Source organism: Microtus oregoni, unplaced genomic scaffold, assembly GCF_018167655.1.
Source record: "Microtus oregoni isolate MIOR12 unplaced genomic scaffold, Mior012 000041F_ref0000270, whole genome shotgun sequence".
Taxonomy (NCBI): domain Eukaryota; kingdom Metazoa; phylum Chordata; class Mammalia; order Rodentia; family Cricetidae; genus Microtus; species Microtus oregoni.
The window spans coordinates 13,497,946-13,521,271 of NW_024543208.1; the positions used below are offsets into that span (position 1 = coordinate 13,497,946).

At 42.8% G+C, this 23,326-nt stretch overlaps 2 protein-coding genes across 2 annotated transcripts in view; one reads left to right on the forward strand and one right to left on the reverse strand.

Moving 5' to 3' along the window:
- Positions 1–23,326, reverse strand: part of Pappa (pappalysin 1) — a 228,225-nt gene that overhangs the window by 7,602 nt on the left and 197,297 nt on the right. The window contains exons 18-21 of the mRNA XM_041632518.1: positions 22,306–22,453; positions 18,047–18,156; positions 8,761–8,832; positions 4,286–4,384 (exon numbers count right to left, since the gene is read on the reverse strand). Coding sequence (XP_041488452.1) covers positions 4,286–4,384; positions 8,761–8,832; positions 18,047–18,156; positions 22,306–22,453 — 429 coding nt within the window. The remainder of the gene's footprint in view (positions 1–4,285; positions 4,385–8,760; positions 8,833–18,046; positions 18,157–22,305; positions 22,454–23,326) is intronic.
- LOC121433860 (60S ribosomal protein L37a-like) lies at positions 2,428–2,706 on the forward strand. The gene has a single exon (XM_041632519.1). The coding sequence runs from the start codon at positions 2,428–2,430 to the stop codon at positions 2,704–2,706; it is 279 nt and encodes a 92-aa protein (XP_041488453.1).

The window sequence follows — 23,326 nt, forward strand, 5'->3', positions numbered from 1 at the left end:
TTGTACTCTTACTTGACCTCTCAAGTCTTTTCTCTTCCTCAGGAGACAGTTCTGGAAACACCATGCACAGAGTTTCCCGCCACCAATCAGTGTGTAATAAGTCCTTGGCAGACACATTCTTGTGTTAGCAGCACCCCTGTGCTGTGGGTGAGTTTCTGAGTACCAGACTGGGCACTCAGAGGAAGGGAATTTCCCCTGATGGAGGCCAAGGGTATGGATAAGAAGTAGACATAATAGAAAAGGTCAAGACACGAATCCAAGAAAGCCTTTCCTGTCCACTAAGAGGTTACCTCCTGGGGAAGATGGAGACAGGAGCAGAACTTTCTCCTGTTCCATGAAAACACAGAATAACCCCCAAGCTGGGCATCCTGGTATGGTAACAATACCTGGGAAAGACTGTTTCTGGGATAGTTGCCTTCATCCTCTACAGGGAGGTTCCCGAATTCATGTTCCCTTGCAGCCTGGGCTCACCATAAAACCTCTTCAGCCTACACTGGGAGGCACGAGAACAAAGCCCTGTTCACAGGTACTGTCACCTTCTGAGACTCGGCCTTGTGCAGAAGCAAGAACAGGACTTGTGTGTGAGTCAGACAAAACTGGATTTGAATTTGAACTTTGCCAACCACTGATCAAAGGAACCTGGGAAAGCCTCATAATTATTCGGAGCCCAAGTTATTTTGTCTATTCTATACAAAGATGGTTCAAGAAGTTGGAACTTATTTACAAGGTACATTGGGCAATTTAAATAAAAGGACATGTGACATTAATGCAAGATACTTTCTTTCCTCAACCTGGAATCTTAACTTTGAGAAGTATTAAACACTGGTGAGCCTACAAAATAACTATGACAATGTCACACACACCCTAAGAGAGTCATTTAGCATCTCTAGTCAATCCTTTTGGACATGGAACACCACCATTTTGTCCCCAAACCATTAACAATCACTGGGACATCTCTCCTCCATCCTTAGGGAATTTGTCTCCCCAAAGTCCTGCAGACCTCATCATCACATTTTCACAAAGACAACTGAATGCACTGTCACCAGCTTCCTGCTCCTCATAGTCCCTAACAGGCAGATCTCACAAGGTAGCAGCTGTGTCCATCTGGCTCCTACTGTAGGTACACAACCTCGTCCAGAGAAGATGCTCAGTGGAAAGTCGTCTCATTGGAAGATGACCATGCAATCCACTGCTTTATCCAGAAGGGTGGAGCAGCACAAAGTAGATGTTAATGGAAAATTCCTAGACTACATTTATATTGTAGGTGGACAAGAAAGGAAATAAGAGAAGAAAAGATCAGGAAATATATATTCAAGATCACTACAGAGCTGCTTAGGACTCCTTAGTGAAGAAACACTGCCTAAGTAAGGAAGGGCTCAGCAGTCTGAAGTTATTGCAGAAGCACCCAACTCAGGAACAGCGAGCCCAATAATGACTGACAGACACATGTGTACACACACACACACACACACACACACACACACACTGGAAATAAGCTACTGTAACAACTTCGAATCTGCATCTGAACTTTGATCACATTATTTCATCTCCCCACAAAATGGTCTGTTAAAAAAAAAGTAATATACTTAGGAAGGCTCCTAAGTAAACTTAGTTTTTTTTAACATTTTAGTTTATAAATTACAGTAGTATAAAAAGTATTATAATCAGAGGCACTTTCTGACCAATTTGTGAGGTCACACAGGGCTGTAATTCTACAGAACCTTCTATTTGAAATAAAAATGACGTCCTCCACTCATCTTCAACACAACAGAGTACTCTGATGGAAGAAAATATGAATTACGATAGATTATATTCATTGGGAAGCAGCTAACAAGAACATTAAAAATGCTTACACCTTCAACCTTAGAAATAATTTTGTAAAGTAACAATAAGAGTTCTGAAAGTACTTATGTGTACAAAAAAAAAAACTTGAAAGTTCAAGACAAGAGTTAAAATAGGTGGTTACGTAGCACAGATGCTGTGCATCACAACCGAATAAACAATAACAGCAAACAACGACCTGAAGTGGTAGGTCATTTACATGTATAAATGTTCTTGTGCTAAGTCAACAGATGTTAGATCCCAAACTGGGAGTGCACTGACTTAAAGACGAGCATAGCTTTATATTTACAAAATACATAAAAGAAAACACACCAAAATGGGAATGCTATTTTTTTAGTGGTATAACCACTGGCATGTTGCCTTTGCTCTAGTAAATAACCCCCACCTAAGTTCAGGCAGGAACCCCTGATTAAATCGGTGGGTCAGACACACAAAGGAGGCAAGACATTAGGATCTGGACCAGTTCAGAAGAAAATTTTCAATGGGTGAGGAAGGTGTGAGAGGAGGATGAAGAATAAAAGTTATTAGAATCATTATAAAAATATATGAAACAGCTTCTCCATGCTTGGCTTAGGTTCCGGCGACATGGCTAAACACACCAAGAAGGTCGGGATTGTCGGGAAATACAGGACCCGCTATGGTCCCTCCCTCCGGAAAATGGTGAAGAAAATTGAAATCAGCCAGCACGCCAAGTACACATGCTCCTTCTGTGGCAAGACCAAGATGAAGAGACGAGCCGTTGGCATCTGGCACTGTGGCTCCTGCATGAAGACAGTGGCTGATGAAGCCTGGACCTACAACACGACTTCTGCCGTCACAGTGAAGTCTGCCATCAGAAGACTGAAGGAACTGAAAGACCAGTGAAAGTGCTACCATTTGATACCCAAGCCTACTAACTACAATAGTGCACAGCCAACTAAATAAATGGGTTCATTTACGTAATATATATATATATATATATATATATATATATATATATATAACAGTCAAACAAAAATTATTCAAAATAAAAAGCAACCATGATTTTCTTCAGGCTGGAAGAGAATAAGTATGTTCTTCTGTTTCTTTCTTTCTAGATTTCCCAAAGAATAAAATATATATTGTTTCATTTTTAGGATAAAGTTTGTTAACAGGAACTTGATTGTACTCTCTTATATTAAGCATAAAATATGTTTTAGTAAAAGTACAAAACCAAAACCACAATAGGTCAGGCATTTTGTGAAAATACTGTCCACTCGGGGCTGACTGGACTCCAGAAAATCTATTAGCACTCTTATGTGTCAGCCGTTAACAGTTCTTTGATTTGACTGTGTGCCCATTCACCCCTGCAACATGAGGCAAGCATGCTTCCTAAAGCAGCTAAATCAGAGGGTTTAGTTTGCGAGCCAGGCACCTTGTGTCATTTCCTCTGCTGTGTGGCACAAAGCATCCCTCCTCTGGTTGAAGTGATGTTAGTGGAACGAGAAGGCTGTGTGGATAATCGTCAAGCACTCAGCCGTCACTAAGATTGTTTTCCTCTACTAGTAGCTCAGACTTCAGTTCTTTATAACGAAATATTTGAGCAAATCATCTCTGACACTGAAAGACCTTTTGCCTCAGAGGGAAGAAAGCTGCAAACACTGAGGTGTTTCCTATGGCACATTTGCCATGTGAATGCTTTTCACGGCAGTGTGCCCGGATTTCTTACCTCACTCGTAACTGGAATCCCAAATTCTAGTCTTAGCTCTTTTCAGGAAGCTAGAAGAGGTAACGACTCTTTGAGGTGGCTGATGAATATCTCACTCCAATGCTCCTATTTTACTACAAGTATTTGAACCATTGTGGTGTGTGCATGTGTTGTAATGCCAGAGGAACAAAATGACACCAGCATAAACCCTCTCCACACACATAGACTAGGCCCTTCATACACCTCCAATCCCACAGGTAAAAAAAACCCATAAATATGTAATAGAGAGTTCCGAGGTTTCTGATGTCCTAGGAGGCAGTGTCCTATGCTTTCTTCCCCTCTACTTTGGATGTATCTCTCAGAATATATATCTCTCTAGGATTTATAAGTTTGTCTCTTGTTTCGAACACTCTTGCTCTCAGCACCTCCCTGCTCCTTTCCTTGCTGTTGTGACATAGCTACTCCTCACTATGCAGGATCTTCTCCGCCCAGGCTCCTCTGTCCAGTCTGTTCATAAAGTGCACATGGCTCTTTTACGCATCTGCTTCTACATGAAACACTACGTTTTGAAGAGTACCTCTGCAAAGACCATCCAGCATCCAGCCAATGACAGTAGCTTCACTCTTAACTAAAAGAATAAAAGCTAGAGTAATGGGAAGCCCAAAGATGGGCGCTAAGCAAGTTACAGAGGCAAGGCATCATGCCTAGAGAAGAGACTTTGGTCAGCAGGCTAGAGGCACAAAGCTGGCGGGAACGAGAAGGCTAATGTTGGCATACCTTTTTGGTCTTGACTGTGGAAGTGCAACAGTCCCCACCATCATAGTTGCAGAAGGCTCGATTGTTGATGGCATCACAATAATTGTCTCCCATGAATGGCTATAAAGGGAAGAGAAGCAGGAATTGAACAAAGCTTTGTTATTGTCTGACATAAAAGGGGACTGCCCTTAGACCTTCTTTGATTGCCTGGCAGTTTCTCTTCTTACAAATCAGCATCAGCCAATTTGACTGTCAATCCCCAAATCCCCTTTGGGTACATTTTTATGGCCATATTTTCCCTGCTGGAGTATGATTATACTGAGAAGCATATTTTGTTTGCTGTAGTATGAACATTAAAGCATAAAATATACTCCTTCTTTCTTTCTAAAATAGAAGGTACAATTTACTTCAAGACATGATAAGATAATTTGCATTTCTGGCTTTATAATTCTTTAATTTAGTATATTGTGTACACACAAATTAGGAATCTGGGTGTAAACTATCAGAATTGCAAATATAAAAATTAAAGATTATTAGGGATTAGGATGGAGAATGTGTGTATTAATAGTGGCCTTCCTAACAGGAACACGGATAAACTCTGTCTGAAGCCTTGGCAGGACTCCTTTTACTCTTTCTCTAAACATATTAGGTCAGCATGATTATTCTCTCTTCATAGGCCCACACCTGGAGAGTAAGGGTAACAAAATGACTTGGTCAAAAATCATACTGGCAAGAAATGAAAAAAAAAGTTGCAATCTAAACTCATTAGCTGCTGTGTTTCCCCAGTTCCCCTATCCATTCTATGATGTTCCAGTTCACATTAATTTATTTTCTTCAACGAATCCTATAAACCTTGTGTTATTCCAAAAATGAGGGAAAACAGAATAAAATTGTCGCTAATCTGAATCCTGGGGATCTGTGGAAATTCCAGGAGTCTCTTTGATGACATCATTGGGGGGGGCACTCCAGTTTTCAATATGGTATGTTGTGTGTCTCTAATATTAGGAAACATGAGCACTTTTCATCTGTTTCTCCAAATTTCCTAGAAAACTTTTTAAAGGTACTGCTGTGGGAAGGATATCATCTTTTGTCCAAATCTCATCCCAGCACACTATCTGTGAGTCACCTGCTACCACCGTTCCTTCCCACCTTTGTTGACTCTAAGGAGAACCAAGTTCACAAGGAGTCTAAGCTGTGTTGCGTGACTGGCTTTTGTATCCATACTGCCTTTGTGTCTGCCATTCTTCATGACAAATTGGGGTACAGAGAGAAGGGGGAAAGGGAGGGAGGGAAGGAAGGAAGGAGGGAAGGAAGGAGGGAGAGGAAAATGGAGGAAATGAGAGAAGGAGGGGGAGGAAGGGAGAAAGAGAGAGGAAGAGAGAGAGGTGGGGCTGCAAATTGAGGGATGAGTCTGTCATTAAGTTCTATGGTCAGCACATTGCTACAGTTATATTCAACAGCAGAGCCTAAGACCTTTCCATTTGAGTTCTTCCTCATATGTGTGTACAGATTTGTGAAGGTGAATCATAGTCCCTTCCTGAGAAAACTGTGTTGGAAAAGGAGTAGTTGGCTTTTTCCATGTGGTCTCTTCCTGAGCGGCCATTTCCTGTAGCCATGATAGTTAATCTATCAACCCATCCATCCATTCATCCATTCACTCTTCCATCTATCCATCTACCCTATCCATCTAGATTTTATCGATGAAAGAAAAGGTCTTTAATCAAATAGTCACTCGGTGCTATTATAGTAAATAAAGTATTTGATCCTGTCTAAGATAAAAAGGTCCTGGAAACAATGACATTGAAGACATTTAAGTGGAGATCACAGTCATAAATAGGAGTTACTAGGTGGGGTTAGAGGGAAAATTTTAGGGATAGAAGATGGTATGGAAAAGCTTGCTGTGTAGAGATTTAGCATATGTCCAGTTAATACTCTGAATAATAGGGCATTAAGACAAACAAAATCCATCCTTTTTGATACAGCTCAAAAATCATCTTAACTCATACTTAAACTATTTCTAGTGACCCCTGAATGCTCTATGCTTCCACAGCTCTTATTCTCATTTTAAATACAGTATGGTTCATAATCTTAGACTTCCATCTTTGCCTTCTGTTATCACTATAAGTTTTCCACATACTAGATGTATATCTTTTGGTTTTGTGCCCTGAATTTCCTATGAAGATGTCTTGCAACTTATGCAAATATTTGTCAACAATATAGTCAGCAAATATTTAGTAAAATGATTAATGGGTGGCTATATGAGGGACAAAAGATATTATAGGTGACTGTAACAGGTGACACAGCCGCTATGTTAACTGGCACAAAACTATGTATACCCAGAACTTTAGATGGTGACTGACCACATAATGAGCATATAATTGGCTGGAACAGTTTTGAACAGAAAGATGGGACTTGGACGTCCTTTTTAGAAAACATATTGATTTCCTTTGGACACTTTGAGATTGATAGCTCATTCCTGGTCCCAGCATTTATTTTCCTTCTGAGCATCCTTCTATCTCCTGATAAGACACAGATACTAAACAAAGAAGAGCAGATGAGATTGAGAGGTACCTGCAGGGGTAAAAGCGATAAGCATCACTGTCAGGGTTCAGTGCTCGCCAGGGACAGAGGGTCTCTCGGCTTCAATGCTGAGTCAAAGGAGGAATCAAATTCTGCTGTCACACTGAATGGCCAGACTGCCAGCTCAGCAAAGTGAATACTCAGGTAACTCAAGATGCCTTTTCCCAAAACACAGAACCGATCCACAGACATAGACAAAAGCAAACAGTGGCAAGACCGTGGCCATATTTTGCTATTCTGACTGAAGCTAGAAAGAATGAGAGTCCTAAAGGCTGCCATGCTGCCTCTTCTGAGACAATACACTAACTACAGTGAAATGCAAGACCCTATTAGTTTATGGCACTTATAGGAAGCGGTTTTGAGCTGGTAACAGACAAAAGAGAAGAAAAAACTGCAGATTGGCAGTCCAAAAATCTGGACTCATTTTTTGACTTGTTGGCTATTATTCTGTACTAATTTTCTGTTCATACTGTAATCAGGTTGAACTATGTCATGTTAGGAGCATCCTAAGTCTGGGAATTCCATCAATTCTCCAGAAGACAATTGCCTGAATATGTTTCCCCATCCTTTAAAAATTATTGGGTTTAGATGACCTTTTTATGTAGGGCATTTCTAGTTCAAACAATTTTTTAAGGACATGAATGAGGTCCTCTACCACAGTCTCTTTGGTGGACTGTTGAGACTAAAGAGCTTTGATACCTATCTGGAAGTGGTTCTAAGTCTCTTTTTCAACTCCATCTGAGAAGAATAGGGGCACATATTTCTTTCTATGCATTTGTAGGGACACCGTGTTGCATCCTTTCAAGAAGTGACAAGGACTGAAGAAGAGAAATGGCTCTGGTTTCTGTGAAAACTTTTCCTTGAGAAAACAGCTGTATCCCAAGAACCTACCTATTGACTCCATCCCTAAAGTGTTGCTAATAGACAGAGAGAGAGCTTTCTTTCATTCCAAGCCCAGGGAATGGGTTAATTGGGAAGTCAATAACTTTGAGGGTCAGAAAGGATCTTCCACTTAAATTCAATGTTTCAGTCAAAATGGTTCAGATTAGTGCTGGGACTGAAGAAACAGCAAATAACCAAGATGTGAGAGACAGACAGAATTCTTCTACAAGTAATGGTCACCAGTAAAATGGAAATTAAAAGAAAAATTACCTCACACAGTACTATAAGGGCTCAATGTTCTATTGCTATTAAAATAGCTGCTATGTTATTTATGTTACATAAATATGACGTATGCTGCCTTATATTCATGTATTGTGTTGCCATGTATACAGATATGCATATGGAGGAGTGAAGCATACATATGTTTGCATGTGTGTGTTTGCCTTGATGTAGATGTCAGGTGGTTTCTTAAATTCTTCTCTTTCTTATTTGTTGAGCCAGGATCTCTTACTACACATGAAGCTCACTGTACTGTGTGACTGGGCTGGCTGGGTATGGAGCTGTGAGGATGTGCTTGGCTCTACTCCCTCAAGCTCACCATACCATGTGGCTGGCTGGCTGGTTCGGAGTTTTGAGACTGCTCCTGCTCTACCTCTCTGATGCTGAGATTATAAGTATACACCATAATGTCTGCTTTTCCCAGTGTGAGTGCTAGATGTGGACTCAAGTCCACATGCTTGCACAGCAATCATGTCTCTGAGCATCTTCTTAAGCCCTGTGTTCCAATAACATTAGGGTACAGGATTTGCAGAAAGAAACTCCTGGCTCAAACTCTCAGCACTGTCTTATCCCGACTTTCTTCTTGTTTCCAGTATGTTTCTATCTCTCTGTGGATCTGTCATCTGTAGAATATGATAACACTTCTGCGTCAGCAGTAACAACCATATTAATGCATTATGCAGTGCTTAGTAGGTCTAGTGAACCATAACCATCAAAAGCAAATGTCGGAAGTATTTGTTTGAAGTGTCACTCACCTCACAGCCTTTGACACAGTGGATCAGAGCAGGGTGGGGATACCACTGGAGACCAGCAGTGCAGACGATCCTCTGCAGAGAGATGGAGAGAGAGGGATCAGGTGGGTTTGGGCTGGGGAGGGATCAACGTTTGCTGGCACCACATTAAATCACCTCACCTCTTTTGGACTATGCAAGTCCTGACCTCACCCTGGTATTTACCTGAAGAAGTTGCCCAGGAACTTGCAATAACAGGGACCTGAAGATTAAAATAATACTTGTGTTCATTGTATGTGTCATGGTTCTTTATTTCGCTGGCAGGAATAATGGCTGAGGAGAAGCAGAATTGTGAAGAAGGCAAGAGCAGAAAAACCTTTTTTTTTTTGTAGCTATATAGAGTAGAAAGATGTGAGAAAAGTATGGAATAAAGTTCCTCCCAGTAGAAGCTCCTTCCGAAAGTCCAAGTGGAGGATCATTTCGATCAGATCACTGTAGAACCCCACTGAGGGACGACTCCTCAGCCCTGTACTGCATTTATTAAATCAGAGTCTCTGAAAGCAGAGACTGTGCCCCTGCTCCTGAAGAGCAAGTGTCTGCACTGCTGATGCACACTCCAGTCTGAGAGCAGTGGGGCTGCTGAAGGAATGGGCTAGCCTCTGGAACGGAGGGATCTTTCAGAAAGAAAAGGCCTTCTTGCCGGCATGTTCTGCCAATGTCGCATGAGCCTACTGACAACACCCTGAGGCTGTACACTCTTGTTTTCTAGAGAATTGGTTCTTCGTTACTGAAATACTTTTTGTGGATGCTCTAAACATCTCCCTTCTTTCGTAGTTTTTCTCATAACCACTGCAGCAGAACACACATACACACGCACACATACACACACACACACACAGTGTACTCTTTTCGTACTAATAGTTACAATGATGATATATTGAGTGCATTCTTTATGTACTGCTGTGTTTATTTATGCTAATTGCTAGCGTGCTGTGAGGTAGGCATTCATCTTGGGTCATCGTAGTATAAACTCCCTAAGCTCCATAGCTGTTAAGTGAACAAACCAGGATTTGAAAACCATTGTCCCAAAAAGGATTAAAGTTAACTTATTACATAAAATCCAAGCTGACAATACTTCTTAACATTGATAAACAATGAAAGATAGACAAAACCAAGAAGGTGACATGGTTTGGAGACTAGAATAATCATCAACCTCCTAAAGACTCCTTTTAGACTTCCCACAGAAGAGGCTTTTCTCTTCATTCTGAATTACAATTGTTTCTTTATGAAAGTGAAATAGCATATGCTTGGGTATGCAGCAAGAGGTAGCTATGTCACGGCCAGTCGTGGAGGTCTGGAAGTATATGTATGGGCAGGGATTGCTCTGCTGGCTGAGTGCCAGTTGATTAATTTAATTAAGAAAAAGTCACATGGGTCAGAGAGTGGGAAATGCATGTGACCATCCTATCCTCTCCCTGAGGGCAGACTTCTTCAGGAGCCAAAGTGTAATTAGTTTCTTGGCAAGCTTCTGACAGAAAAAAATCACATGACCCCAGCCTAAGACTAAGAAGGGTGACTTTTTTCTCCATCCAGCCGTGTTTCAGCTTCATGGGTTGGATCTCCTTCCCTGAGACAGTGCCTGGAACTCATATTCAACAAATAGATTTTTTAATGAAGGAAAGGATCCATTTAAAGTAGAAATCATTTTATTCAATGGACAATATTTTCTCCACATGCCTTCCTTACTTCTTGAGTGTATGAAGAATACTAGAGGTATTAATAATCAGTGTCTAGCTAGACTGAGCTATAGCCCCATGATGTCTCTATTGATAAGTAAAGTCATAGGATTTCGCCACAACCACCCTCTTTTCTAAGAAAGAGTCTTGTTACATAGCCCAGGCTGACTTAATTTCGAGGTACTCCTGCCTCAACTTCCCGAGTGTTGGTGTTCCTCCTGCAGTACCAGGGCAAGCATGGAATTTGAAGTAGAACATGTATGCCACTATCTTAACTTGAGCTGCTTATAAAATTTTGCTATGAAGAGGGGTACTACATATATGAAATGGGTCCTTGAAAAATCCCATGCTCACTATAATGACAGATTAAGATGGACAGATACTAAGAATGGTTTCTAGGACAAAGCACTAACTTCCGGAGAGTGGGTCCAGGTCTCAGGTGCCCCTGTCTGTGTCAGAGGCAAGCAGAGACTCCATCTAAAGGAGAGCACTGGAAGGGATGTCAGTGCTTCTCCACTGCTTCTCAGTCATGGGGCCAAAGTGGGCAAGCCAACATGCTTTCCTTCTCTGAGGAAGTTTACAAGGACAGTCTTCTCTGAAGCCAAAAGTTTGTTGACATCCCAAACCCGGGATATTGGAGAGTATTTAGTAAAGTTTGAAGAAAACAGCAAGGAAATCCACCAGGCAGTTAATACGTGTGCTGCCCTTGCTTATTTGAGACTAATTTAGTCCTCCTATAAGAGTGTGTTGGTGTGACTGTACAAGGTTCTGTCCACTGGGATTTATCTGATGTGTGCTCAGAAAAAGAACTTTTGTACTATCTGCACTTTCCAAGCTTGATGTGGGAGTGTCATATATCAATCTGTTGATTTCATTGGTTAAGCAATAAAGAAACTGCTTGGCCCTCATAGGTTAAAACATAGGTGGGAGGAGTAAACAGAACAGAATGCTGGGAGAAAGAAGCTGAGTCAGTGAGTCGCCATGATTCTCCCACTCCAGGCAGATGCAGGTTAAGATCATTCCTGGTAAGCCAGCTCGTGAGCTACACGGATATTAAAAATGGGCTAGTCCAGGTGTGAGAGTTAGCCGAGAAAAGGCTAGATCTAATGGGCCAAGCGGTGTTTAAAAGAATACAGTTTCCGTGTAATTATTTCAGGTAAAGCTAGCCGTGCAGGCAGCCGGGTGCCGGGGACGCAGCCCGCTGCTCCTACTACTACACAAGCTTTTGAACTTTCCACTGCCACTCAAGGCTGCACACCCACCTGTTTGCCACAAGGCTGTTTTTCTGTGTGCCAGTGAGACCAAGAACAAAGGCTGGCAGAGAGAGCAAAAGCAGAGGGCAAGCTGTGTGCACCATGAATGGGGAGAACCTGCGAGGGCCCCCAAATGCCAGACTTGGTCTTCTCAACGACAGTGAGACACCCGACCCAACTAAAGTCTTTCATATCAGGTATTATAAGAGGGCTTTCATTCTCTGCTTTGAGGTGGGCAAAGATTGAACTTTCTTATCTTCATGAATGAAATTACCTGCATCACAAATCAACAGGACCAGAAGTGCAACCAACAAAAGCTTCTGGGTTTAATTCTTGCTAAGCAGCTTATGTGGTTTTAAAACAGGATTGATTCATGAATGATCTGACATATCAATGAACTATTCATTGGTAAGTTAATTATTTACTGGACTATTGGGAAGTAGTGAAAACATTGGAGGCAAGTCCTGATTTGAGGAAGTAGAGGCTAGGGCATGACTTCAAAGGGTCCTTATTTTGTCCCTGCATCCTCCCTTCATTTCCCTCTGCCCCCTGTGTGATCAGGAAAAAAGTTTTGAGACATCAGATATCCTCATCATGGTATATATACTATAGCATGATGTATATAATACAATATATATATATATATATATATATAATATAGCATAACACAGAGGGTTCAGAAGGTCTTTAGTCAAGTTAGTCAGGCTTCCATGGACTGAATCCTTCAAATCTATGGGCAAAAGTAAATATTTCCCCCTATAAGTTTTTCACAGTGACAAAAAGTACATCTGTCCATCATCACTAGCAATCAATATTCACCCTCACAGCATCACTACGACCACCACCATCATAATCACCACAAAAAGATTAGTGGAGTCACTAAGAACTCATTCACCACCACCATCACCATCAGCCTTGTTCTCAGAACAAAACCCTCTTCTAAGCAAAAACTCTCCAAGCACTGCGCCCACAATATCTCACTGATACATCACAAATCTGAGAAGGCTATTATTTTGACTCTGGAAGCTGAGACAATTTGAAATTAAATTGTTCAAATCACATACATATGCAGCTTCCATCAACAAGTAAATCTACTTCTGTCTTATACCAAGGACTAGACTTCAAATTCTCCACTCTTCAAAGTTTCATAACCCCTAAAATTATAACAATAAAGTATCTTCCTCTTTTGACTGAGGAGAAGACCCAAGGTTTGGAAAAGTGGAAAGGCTGTGAGGCAAGTGTTGGAGGAGCAGAGTGTTCCAAAGATAAAGGCCAGAAACCAAGACAACAACAACAACAACAACAAAAAAGCAGAACCAAGGACATGTGTGAAAGACCCTTACAAGGTCTTCCTCATCTCAGGGCGAAGATCTTTCTCCTGGATTCCTTCTCAGACAACTTCTCCTGTTTCCTTGATTTGCAGGACCTTCCAGGAGTGAATCTTATCAACTAGTGCTATCGTTTACATCTTTTGTTGTCAATCACGGTGTCCATCTGTATCCCTAAAGTTTAAAGAATACATGCAATTGGAAACACAAGACTGACACACATTAAATGTCCAAAGGAATAAACCATCAGCCTTATGAATGGATATGTGAATGAGGCAATGAGTAATTGGGAAGTCAAGAGAGGGTGGATGCCTTTCTCCTTGTATGGCTTCCCATTCAGGGATCTTAGTATTTTCATCTTTGTATCAGATAGGCTAATCTTACTAATTACCTCTGACTTTAAGACCCAGGCAGGGTTTCCCACCATGCTTCTTTCATTCTTAGAGGAAATAAATTCTGTATCCTTTGTCTGCATGAATTACATAGTTTTATTTTCAGATGTGCACCTTGGATGTGCTTCAGAATGAAACTACTGTAGCTAATCCAACCACATAGTTTACATAAGTTGGGCATTGGCAATGTTTCTGACTATAAACTCAACCTGTAAGATAATGACAACATTTATCTTACTGGGATATAATGGAGAAAAATGATACAGATGATAGTACAATAACAAACTACATAATATTATACTTAGTCCATAAATGGTCATTTTTCTTTCCTTAGTTTCCTTCCTTTTCTTTTTTCTACTCCTGTCTTTCTTCTCTCCACTCCTTTTCTGGAAATAATTGTAAAGGCCAAAGGCTCAGTCACCTGGAGTGATTAGACACTTGTGAGGACAGGAGATACATCATTGATTGTGTAACATTTTTGGGAGCCCTAGAAAGAGGTGGTGTACACCAAAGACCCTTGTTAAGATGGAATGGGTAAGAATCTCCCGTAATTCTAGATAAATGGTTGTAGGCCAGCAGCTTCCGGCTGCACAAACCATAGAAATGCTTGTGTTGGCATACTAGTACTTTAGAAAGTATAAATTTGTTGCCAATATTCAAAACAAAGAGGGGGAATATTTCAACATTAACAAAACTCCAGATTTATTACACACACACACACACATGAAAATGTGGCCACATGATGCCATATTTCCACATTGCTGTGTTTGGCTAGAATCAACCCCAATGTGGAAAAAGTTTTTAAAAAACAATGTCAGTGGGGCATGGGAGGAGGCTAGTTGGATGATTACAGGGCAACGCGCTTGCTGTAAGAAACTGACAACCCAAGTTCGATCTTCAAAGCCTGTATTAAGGTGGAAGGAGGGAACAGAGTTCACAACATTGTTTTCTACTTTCACAAACACATGTTGACACATGCCACACACATACATCATACAAATTTTTATGATGACAATGATGTTTTTCATACTTCCTCTAATTACTAGCATTTTCTACAGCAAATCCAATGCCAAGCTAGAGGCATTTCCATCTATCATTGACTGTGAATCACCTCACTTTTTAAATTAGAGGAAGAGTCTGCCAGACTTCTGTCTCTGAAGAGTCTATGGTATTTGTGACAAGGATTATTGAAACAGAAAAGAGCCCTAAAAGAAGAAAATCATAGTCCTGTTCTTCATAGAAGTTAAAATATGCTCATGAATGTAACTCATAAGACTATGATTCCAATTAAGTTTAAAGATAAGTACCACTAATGAATACTGATAGATACCTAAACGCTGGTTGTCTTGGTGATAGAGACATTACTTTGCCAGGGGAAATGATGGTCTCATGGCTATCTGAAAAGTTTCATATTTTGATATAGTAGTGGTTTCATGAACTTAACAAGCCTTGTGCTTGATAGAAGCATCCTACTTCACATCAAGAAAAACGAAGGTACTTTCACTGCACTAAGTTTTCGTCTATGTTGGGCAGATACATGAGAATCTGTTGCATTTTTTGCAATCTTTTGAGCTTTTGAACTGTCTAGTAAACAGTCCAGATTTCAAAATTAATATGATTCTGTGTGTAAAATAACATAGATAACAATACGTTCACCTATCACCCCCATCCATCCCACCTACCTGGTTCTATGTGGTTTTGAACTTTGAGCACATGACCAATGCCTAGATCTCATTTCAATAATAGGAAAATTGTAGCCTAGAAAAACAATAACATTTGTCCTAGAACATGAAACAGAAGGGTAAGGTACCAAGTTGTATTAGTTGTTTTTCTCTTGTCTGTGACAAGATGCCTAACTGAAGTAAACTAAAGGGACTATTTACTGTTTACTGTTGCAGACGGGCTGCAAGAGATGCAGAGGACCACAAGTGCGTGTATCATTTCAACTTGGTAGTCAGTGATGGGCACTGAGAAACCTTGACATCCTACAAAAGCGTATTTACACCAGAGATATGGGTAAATGCCGAATATCAGAGCTCATTTGTCTCTGGGTGCATGAGTGTACACATGCCTCCAAATCTTCTTATTAAGGGTTTGCTAGCACATCCCTTGCAGGAAATCAATAAACTCCTTGCCTTTGTTGTTATTCTCTATTCCACTGGGGCTTCAGGGGTGGTTAAATAAATCGGGTGAGGGCCTTCTCTGAGATTTCATTTTCTCCCCCGAAACAACAGAAGTCTAAATCCATATACTTCATAGGGATGCATATGAATTAGCGAGGTGGGAGGCTGTGAGTGGGTATATGCAGTAGAGGATGGGAATGCATACATGGGGACACAGCAGGTATGCATCAAATGTCAACTCTGGTCTGTCATACTCTCGCCCTAAAGCAAAGGTGGCTAAGCAGGAGCAGAGCGACATTTCTCACCATCGTCCTCACTTTGGGGAATGGAGTCATTTCTAGAAGAGCCACCCAAAGCCTCCCTGCGCCTGAAAATGCCTGCGCCAGTCTTCCTTCTGAAACTTTCACTGCTCAGGGCCCAGGAACAGCAGAGGCCAGCTTTGCTGGCTGATTCCTGAAAGCCATCAATCTATGCCCTTCGCCCCCTCCCTTTCCCTACATTTTTTTTCTTCATGTATAATGAAGCCTCCAGAGACTGACAGACGTCTGAAACTCGTTACGGCTCTCTTGGTAGTCCAGCATCAATAAAAGAAGGCAAAGCAGAGGAGAGGGTGGAGACTGTGACCAGCAAGTTGGTGAGCAACTCAAGGAGGGGTAGTTACTGAGCTTCCAAATCCCAGGATTTACTTCACTATGAATTACAACTCAACTGAATGCTTTAGTGCCAAGATGTCAGAGAGGAAAAGATAGGAGCTGAGCCAAGCCAAGAAGACCTTTGGTACTAACGTGACAAGGACGTCTCTAGTATGGGGTGATGCTCCTCTGTTTAAAGGGGGCATGTGGGAGGTAGTAGGGGGGGAGAGGTGAGAGACACTACCAATCTGAAGTCCTAAATAGTAGGTCATGCTTCCTTGCTATGTGACTTTGAACTGTTTCTCAGACTACAGCCCTCGGTTTCTCTAGACTAGACTCAGGGGTTTAGGCTGACTGGGAAGTCTTACATGCAAACAGGCTCTATGACTAATGTTGCCTGTGTTCAGCTAAGTCATACACACTGGGGCATTAGGGAGAATCCCTTTATTGATTTGGCTAAGAATGGGTAATATGGCAGAGGAGGAGCCTGAGATTAGGGAATAAGAAAACATATATATATGAGAGAGAGAGAGAGAGAGAGAGAGAGAGAGAGAGAGAGAGAGAGAGAGACTGGGGTGAGGCAAGTGTAGGAGGAAAGGCTGAACCTGATGAAAGAGATGGCAAAAGAGATAGAAACAGTGTTTAAAAGCAGAAACGAGATTAAAGGAAACCAAATGGTAAAGACGAAAGTAAAGGCATAGAAGGGAGGAGCAGAGAAAGAGGCAGGGAAAGGAGGGAAGGTGGACACTGGCACTTGGCACCAGAGGGGCCGGGCCGAGTCCCCATGCCTAGAGTGCTGAGTAAGCCCTTGAAGAAACTATCCCCTCAGCTCATTTAAGAAACAGTACACCTTGTATCAGGTTCTACCAAGCTATCTGGATCTCCATCTGCAGGAGGCAGACAGACGGCGGCTCCCAGAATCCCAGGCAGCAAGGCTACTGGATAGAGATACAGCTGAGACTTCCCTGCCCACCCTCTGCTCCTGCTTCCCCATTTGCTTCTTCAAGATGAAGAGTCAGTGCTCAAATGGACCCATGAAAATCTCAAAACTGTGCTCTCTTGGAATATGAGAGTGGGGTCCCAAATAATCTTTGTAGCCCTCAACTGGTCAGGTCACATGAAAAACCAATGGCTACCCTCAAGGTCAACTTGGCAGTGATACCACTCAGGGACATCTACCATCATCTGGCCACAAGCCAGACAGCCCATCCCAGTATCATGGGAGGCTTAGAGTGGCATCAGGTCTGATCTCTCTGGGACACCTGAGATAGCAGTATCCATGAGTACAGACTATGGGCTAAGGTTCAAGTCATGCTGTATGCAGAGCTCCAGGTGCCTGAATACTGTGTGCACTCCATAAACATCAGGTAGCACTAGTTCACTGTCCTGAATATCCCATTTTTATTGCATTCCACTGAGGAAATAACGCATGGAGAAAGATGGAAGAGACTGAGGCAGCATAAATTACAATTACATGGAAGGTGATAGAGATGAAAAAGAGCCCTGTCCTGCGGAGTACACAGGCAGACACTAGACACTAGGCTGGAACCCAGCTCTGTGCCCTCAACCTATGTGCGCTGGCCTCATTTTCCCCACTAGTATTCTAGGCACTTATTGAGGAAAACTTGTTGAGAAAAAGATACAAGGTTTTAAGAAAGAAACTGATGAGGTGTACTAAATAATTATAGAGTGAAAAACTGTTGTGAAAAAGTCCCCCATAAAATAGATGTGATTGAATGAGGTCTGATCCACAGAGGAGGATGGACTTGAGTGGAGGCAAGCCACAGAGCTGAGCAATGGCGGTTCCTTCTTCCTTAGCCTCAAGCAGGTGGCCCTAGTCACTCACCTCTACTCGTGGAGGGTTCATCCAGTGGGGAATGTCACGCACCGTCACATTCACTGGCAGGATGATGGACTCGCTGTTGTGATCCAGGCACGAGGTGGCACACTCTGACCCTGAGAGGAAGCACAAGGTGAACTAATGGCTAAGCCATATCTCCAAACACCGGTGGCCAACATGCCTAGGGCAGAGACTCCATTTTTTCAACATTCAATACCTCCTCCAGCCGCATTGTCAATCTCTTCACCACCTAACATCTTGATGCATAGAACTGACCTGTACTTAATACTATCTGCCCTATCTCCCTGAGTTGTCCAAAATTTTCTTTCTATGACTAAATCCTATCAGCTTGTCAAGGACCAGCTCAAATGCCCCATGCTATCTACCCTCACTTCTGGTAAAGCACACTCTTTACAAATGCCTACTACATTGAATAACACTGCTGGACACTGGTGATCTCATCCCAGTGTTGCTCCCTGCCATGTTAGTGGTACCCTAGGAAAGATACTCCACTGTTGGTTCATAGCCCCGCATGCAGTTCTGTGAATCTGGCCTAGAGAGAACTGAATGATGCAGCTGCATGGTCTTACACCCCATGCTTCTCCTGGTGAATGTTTAGCCCTGTTGCTCTGCATCTTTCCACTTTTCTTCTACTAGCAAGCCACTAATGATGCCCAGATCTTAGCACGAGTGCCACTTGCTCAAAGACAATCAAGCCATTCACAGGCTTTCAGTGGTATTCGTCCTCTTACCACCTACCATTTGCCTAGTGATTACATTATCAGTGGCTTTCTTCTTTCTTAGGTTGTCACTCAGGAAGGCCATCCCTGGCCTTGTTCCCCCTTCTATCTATGTCTGGAGCCTGTAACTTTACATAGCAGACTGTAGGCAATCAAAGAATAAGTTGTGTGAACTTAGTGAAAGAAACCATGAAGAAATGATTGCATCAACTAGCAAGGAGAGGATTGAGTGAACACATGGGAAAATGGTGGGTGAAGGAGTGACACAGACATGTGGTGAGGAATAGGTAGGTGTTGAGCACCTTATGATGGAGGAAACGAGGCAGACTGGATGAGGGAGTGTGTAAAGGATGATCCAGATAGGTGACAAGATAATGAGGGAATCAAGCCAGAAGTCGGTGGAGAGAGGATGATCAGTGAGGCCATTTACAGCCACAGTAGGCCTTAGTGTGGAGGTTTCTAAAGACTTTCTGGCTAGGGATGCGTGAGTTGGCTATAATTTGCCCCATCAGTCTCTGCTTTACCTCCATACACTCAGGTCTCCTAAAAATTAAGCGTGTTTCATGGTATGTCCCCTTGACTCCAGCCAGTTAGAATTTGACCAGATCCAAAGAGGTCATTCTTCTGCCATGGTGTTCAAATTTTGACTATCACTCGTGTGGAAAGAGTGAGCCAAATCTTTCTAGTAAGAATCCGTTCCAATGAGCTGTTCTAAACATCCATTTCGAGATACATCCATGTATACACACATGTGCACACATCACACACACACACATCACACACACACACACACAGCTTATCCCGTGCCCTTCTAGTTACCATATCATATAATCCTTAGTCTAAAAGATGCACGAATTTAAGCAAGAGGCAACTGGGGCTGCAGATTTAAAGTCGTTCTCAGAATAGTTTCGCCATAATCTAGGCGCACTGAGTCCAGAAGGACAGATGTTCTTCTTCTTGCCAGGTGACTTCCTTATGCCATTCTAATTTCCTGAGAATCCACCACCATAGCAATATGGGTGTTATCACATGCATTTCATAGGCTTGGGAGTCAAGAGACACGGAGGCCATCTTTCTAAGCTTAACATGCAGAGCTTCTCACTTTCAAGACCAGTGATGAGTAAGCTACAGCCACAAAGGGAGAAGACAGAAAGGTTCCAATGGAGAGGTGAAGAATCCAGTGGAGAACCACATGAAAAACAAGAAATGAAGACACAGAAGATTTTTATTTTTAAAGAAAGATGACTAATGAGAAGAAGGGGACAGATGTCACTAAGCTGTAAGGAAGATTCTGTGGCACACCCTAAGTTATCATGAGACCGACTCTAAAGATGAAATAAAGCTGTAATGAAAAAAAGTTGCCTTGGAAAAAGAAAAGATGCTTCATCTGGGTAATAGACAAAGGCAGAGTGTCCCCAGAGAGGAGGAACAAAGCATGACGGGAAGAGGAAAAACTGGTTGTTCTCTGACATTGTCTCTCTCTCTCTCCCTCCTTCCGTTTCTCCTGTCCTTTCTTGCTGGCCCCTCTCCCACGCCAGGCTCTGGCACTCAGGAGAAGGCTGCAGTGTCGTGACATATGGGCCACAGCTGGCATCGTCACAGGCTTGTGAGTTCACCAGGCACTTGCCTCTCCCTCCCAGGAAGGAAGTGACTGCTCCTGGAACTCATGGCAGCCACATAGGCTTCCACGTCACCAGAGTGACTCCTAGTGGGTCTTCAGCCACAAATTTGGCACCTACGTTGCCCTAACACAAGGTTTCTAACCAAACCCCTCTCCATAGAGAAAGGGGATTCCTGGGTAGGATTCTTTCTGGAATTAGATGACAGCCACTGGAAAGCAAGGAACAGAAGAGAAGAAACTCGCCCCCTTCTTTCTCTGTCTCTGTCAGTGTCCTCATGTTCCTCCTTTCTCTCTCTGCTTTTCCATAAGAGGCCCTCACTCACTGACTGACCATCCTGGATTACTACATCCAGAGGATCAGCATCCAAAGTACCATGGGAAAAGGATTTAAAGGGACAGGAAACAGTACAGTACTGGTAACACAGAAATTTATTTTGCTTCTTTATTTGGCTGTATAAAAGCCCCCACTGGGTGAATGACTATCACCATACACCCTTTTCTCTCTATAGACTGTTCTCAGGCAGAAGTGTGCAGAGACAAGCTCAGTCATAGGAAATAATGGAGAAGAGGAAGGTTTGGCCTTGTGATACGGCAGCCAGTGTTGCAAACCATGGAGACACTCACCCCAACTGTCTAGAATGATTATGTATTAGACCCCAGAAAGCCCTGAATTTCTCCGTAATTCTCCTGGTCAGGGTCCTTTGGTAGTTCTCTAAGATCTTGATCAGAGGAGAGTGACCATGTGCCTCGCCATCTTTCACCACTGGCAGGAGCTAGCACCACAAACAATGTGCTGGCACTGGCTCTAAGTTCAGATGACAACAAATTCTACTATCTGTTTTTCTGTGTTTTCGTATTCAAAAAGAAGTGGACATCCCCTAGGCCCCTTCTCTGTCAGCCATAGGCCTTGCTTGTGAATGTGCAGTGACAAGGCTCAGCATGCCTAGTCTAGTAAAGGACTTGCTGCCGACTTGCTTACCCGACCTTCTGTGCTAGACAGCCCTGGCAAACCTCCAATAAATCATACTGGCCCCGAGGAAGGATGTCCAGTTCCCTAGAGGGTTCAGTGCAGTCAATTAGGGAATCATCTCAAGAGGTCAGCATCATTTCCCTTATATTAGGTCAGGTTCTGTGTGTTCTGAGTTTCCCCAGAGGCAGCGGTGTACCTGATAATAAATGAGTCTGTCCCAGAGCCCGGGTTCTACTAAGCAAACCCCAGGCCATTATTCACTGTAAGCATTAATAACAATAACAAGCTGGCTGAAAACACACACACACACACACACACACACACACACACACACACATTGAAAATGCCATTTATCCTCCAGAGGCAACCAGGATGCTGAGGAGAGAGGTGTGGTTTTCAAATCGGTCAAACCTCAGGACTTGGGGTGAATTCCACTGTCCATTTGAGGTTTTATTCTCTCATCTCTAATGTTTGTTAAAAGGATCATTCCTGATGCCCTTTTGGGGACCAGAGTTTGACCAGTACCGGGTGCTCTTGGGTGATGCATAGGTTACGTTTTTTTTTTAATTCATAATGAAAACACCGCTATGCATTGTATATGGAGTCATACTTCCTGCTCATTGATCACTTGGTTTCAGTTTCTCCTCCCTAGACTACCTGACGAGGTCTAGCAAATCTGTGAGATGCACCCTTTTCCCTGGGCACTTCTGTGTTCTCCTTGGTAACTGAGAGCCTTTCTGTGCACATCCTGTCACCATATGGTGTCACCATATAGACAATCTGGATCCCTACTCTTGAGTTCCTTGGTGGGAGGACGGAGTCTCCTTCATTCTTCCCTGTCTCCCTCACAGACACAGGTTTCCTACGGATATACGCTCAGACACACAGCAGGATGGACACACATGCCACCGTTTCCCCAGCACACTCATCTTACCTATGGCATAGCCATCAGGACACTGCAATTTGAGGTTACTGTTGAGCTGGTTTGGGGCCAAGCACTGGCCTTGCATCTCTCTGCAGACATGGAAGGAGCCGCTCCAGGTGCCGTCTTTGCGGCAGTGAATGATGTTGCTCCCACGGCCCTGACAACCAGAGAAACATACTTAGGATGTGACCGGCTGCAGCCGCTCAAAGGACATGCCTCTCAGAAGGAAAGATGAAACGATTTGTCATTTCCCCACAGCTTTAGCAAGTGTTCCAAAGTAGCTTGTTACCAATAGCTGAATCTCAGGCATCTTGAAATGGGTATTGCTCGTATTTTTAGATCGAGAGACTTCCTCTGGTCTTCCCAGACTGTCTAACTCTCAGGTCTCCTAATTCTTAGGTTATGGTTGTTGGGAAATTCCAATTGGAATAATTATGACTGAGAATTGTTTTATGACTCCTGTTGTTTCTATTGAGAAGTTGGGAACCCAGAAGCTGATACAGACAGTAAGATGTAGTGGTGGGCATGGGGTCGTAAAAAGGAAGCTACAAATGAGCCACATTTTCCTTCTTTGTAGACAATGAGAAAGCAGCCTGGGTGAGAAGCTTTCTCTTCCAAGGAACTTCCAGCAACGATGGAGCCCACAGGTTCAGAGGGGGGTCATATGTATCGCTATTCTAAGTTCTTTACCTAAGAAAGGGGTTCTTCCTCAGCCTTCTGTAAGCAAGTATATAGGCCTTTCTCTAAGCCCCACTCAGCATCCAAGACTGTATCAGACCAGAGGGTGGATGGGGCTCAGAGAAGGTAGAAAGGGAAGGGAAGTTCATTTCCAGAAGAGAAAAGTTCATGTGCAGAAGCAAGCCAGGGCAGTGAGCATGGCCAAGGCAGGTGTGACTTTGTTCTGTGGCCTGAGGGGGAAGTAACAGAGAGCAGAGTGCAGGAGGCATGGATCTTTGATGCTAGCTCTGACTATGGGAGGTAGGTGGATATCTATCATCCCCCGCAAGGAAGCAAGAGGCTCTGCAGGGAA

Bases quoted from the DNA above. Each gene is read 5' to 3' on its own strand.
- LOC121433860 (XM_041632519.1), top strand. From the start codon at position 2,428: ATGGCTAAACACACCAAGAAGGTCGGGATTGTCGGGAAATACAGGACC.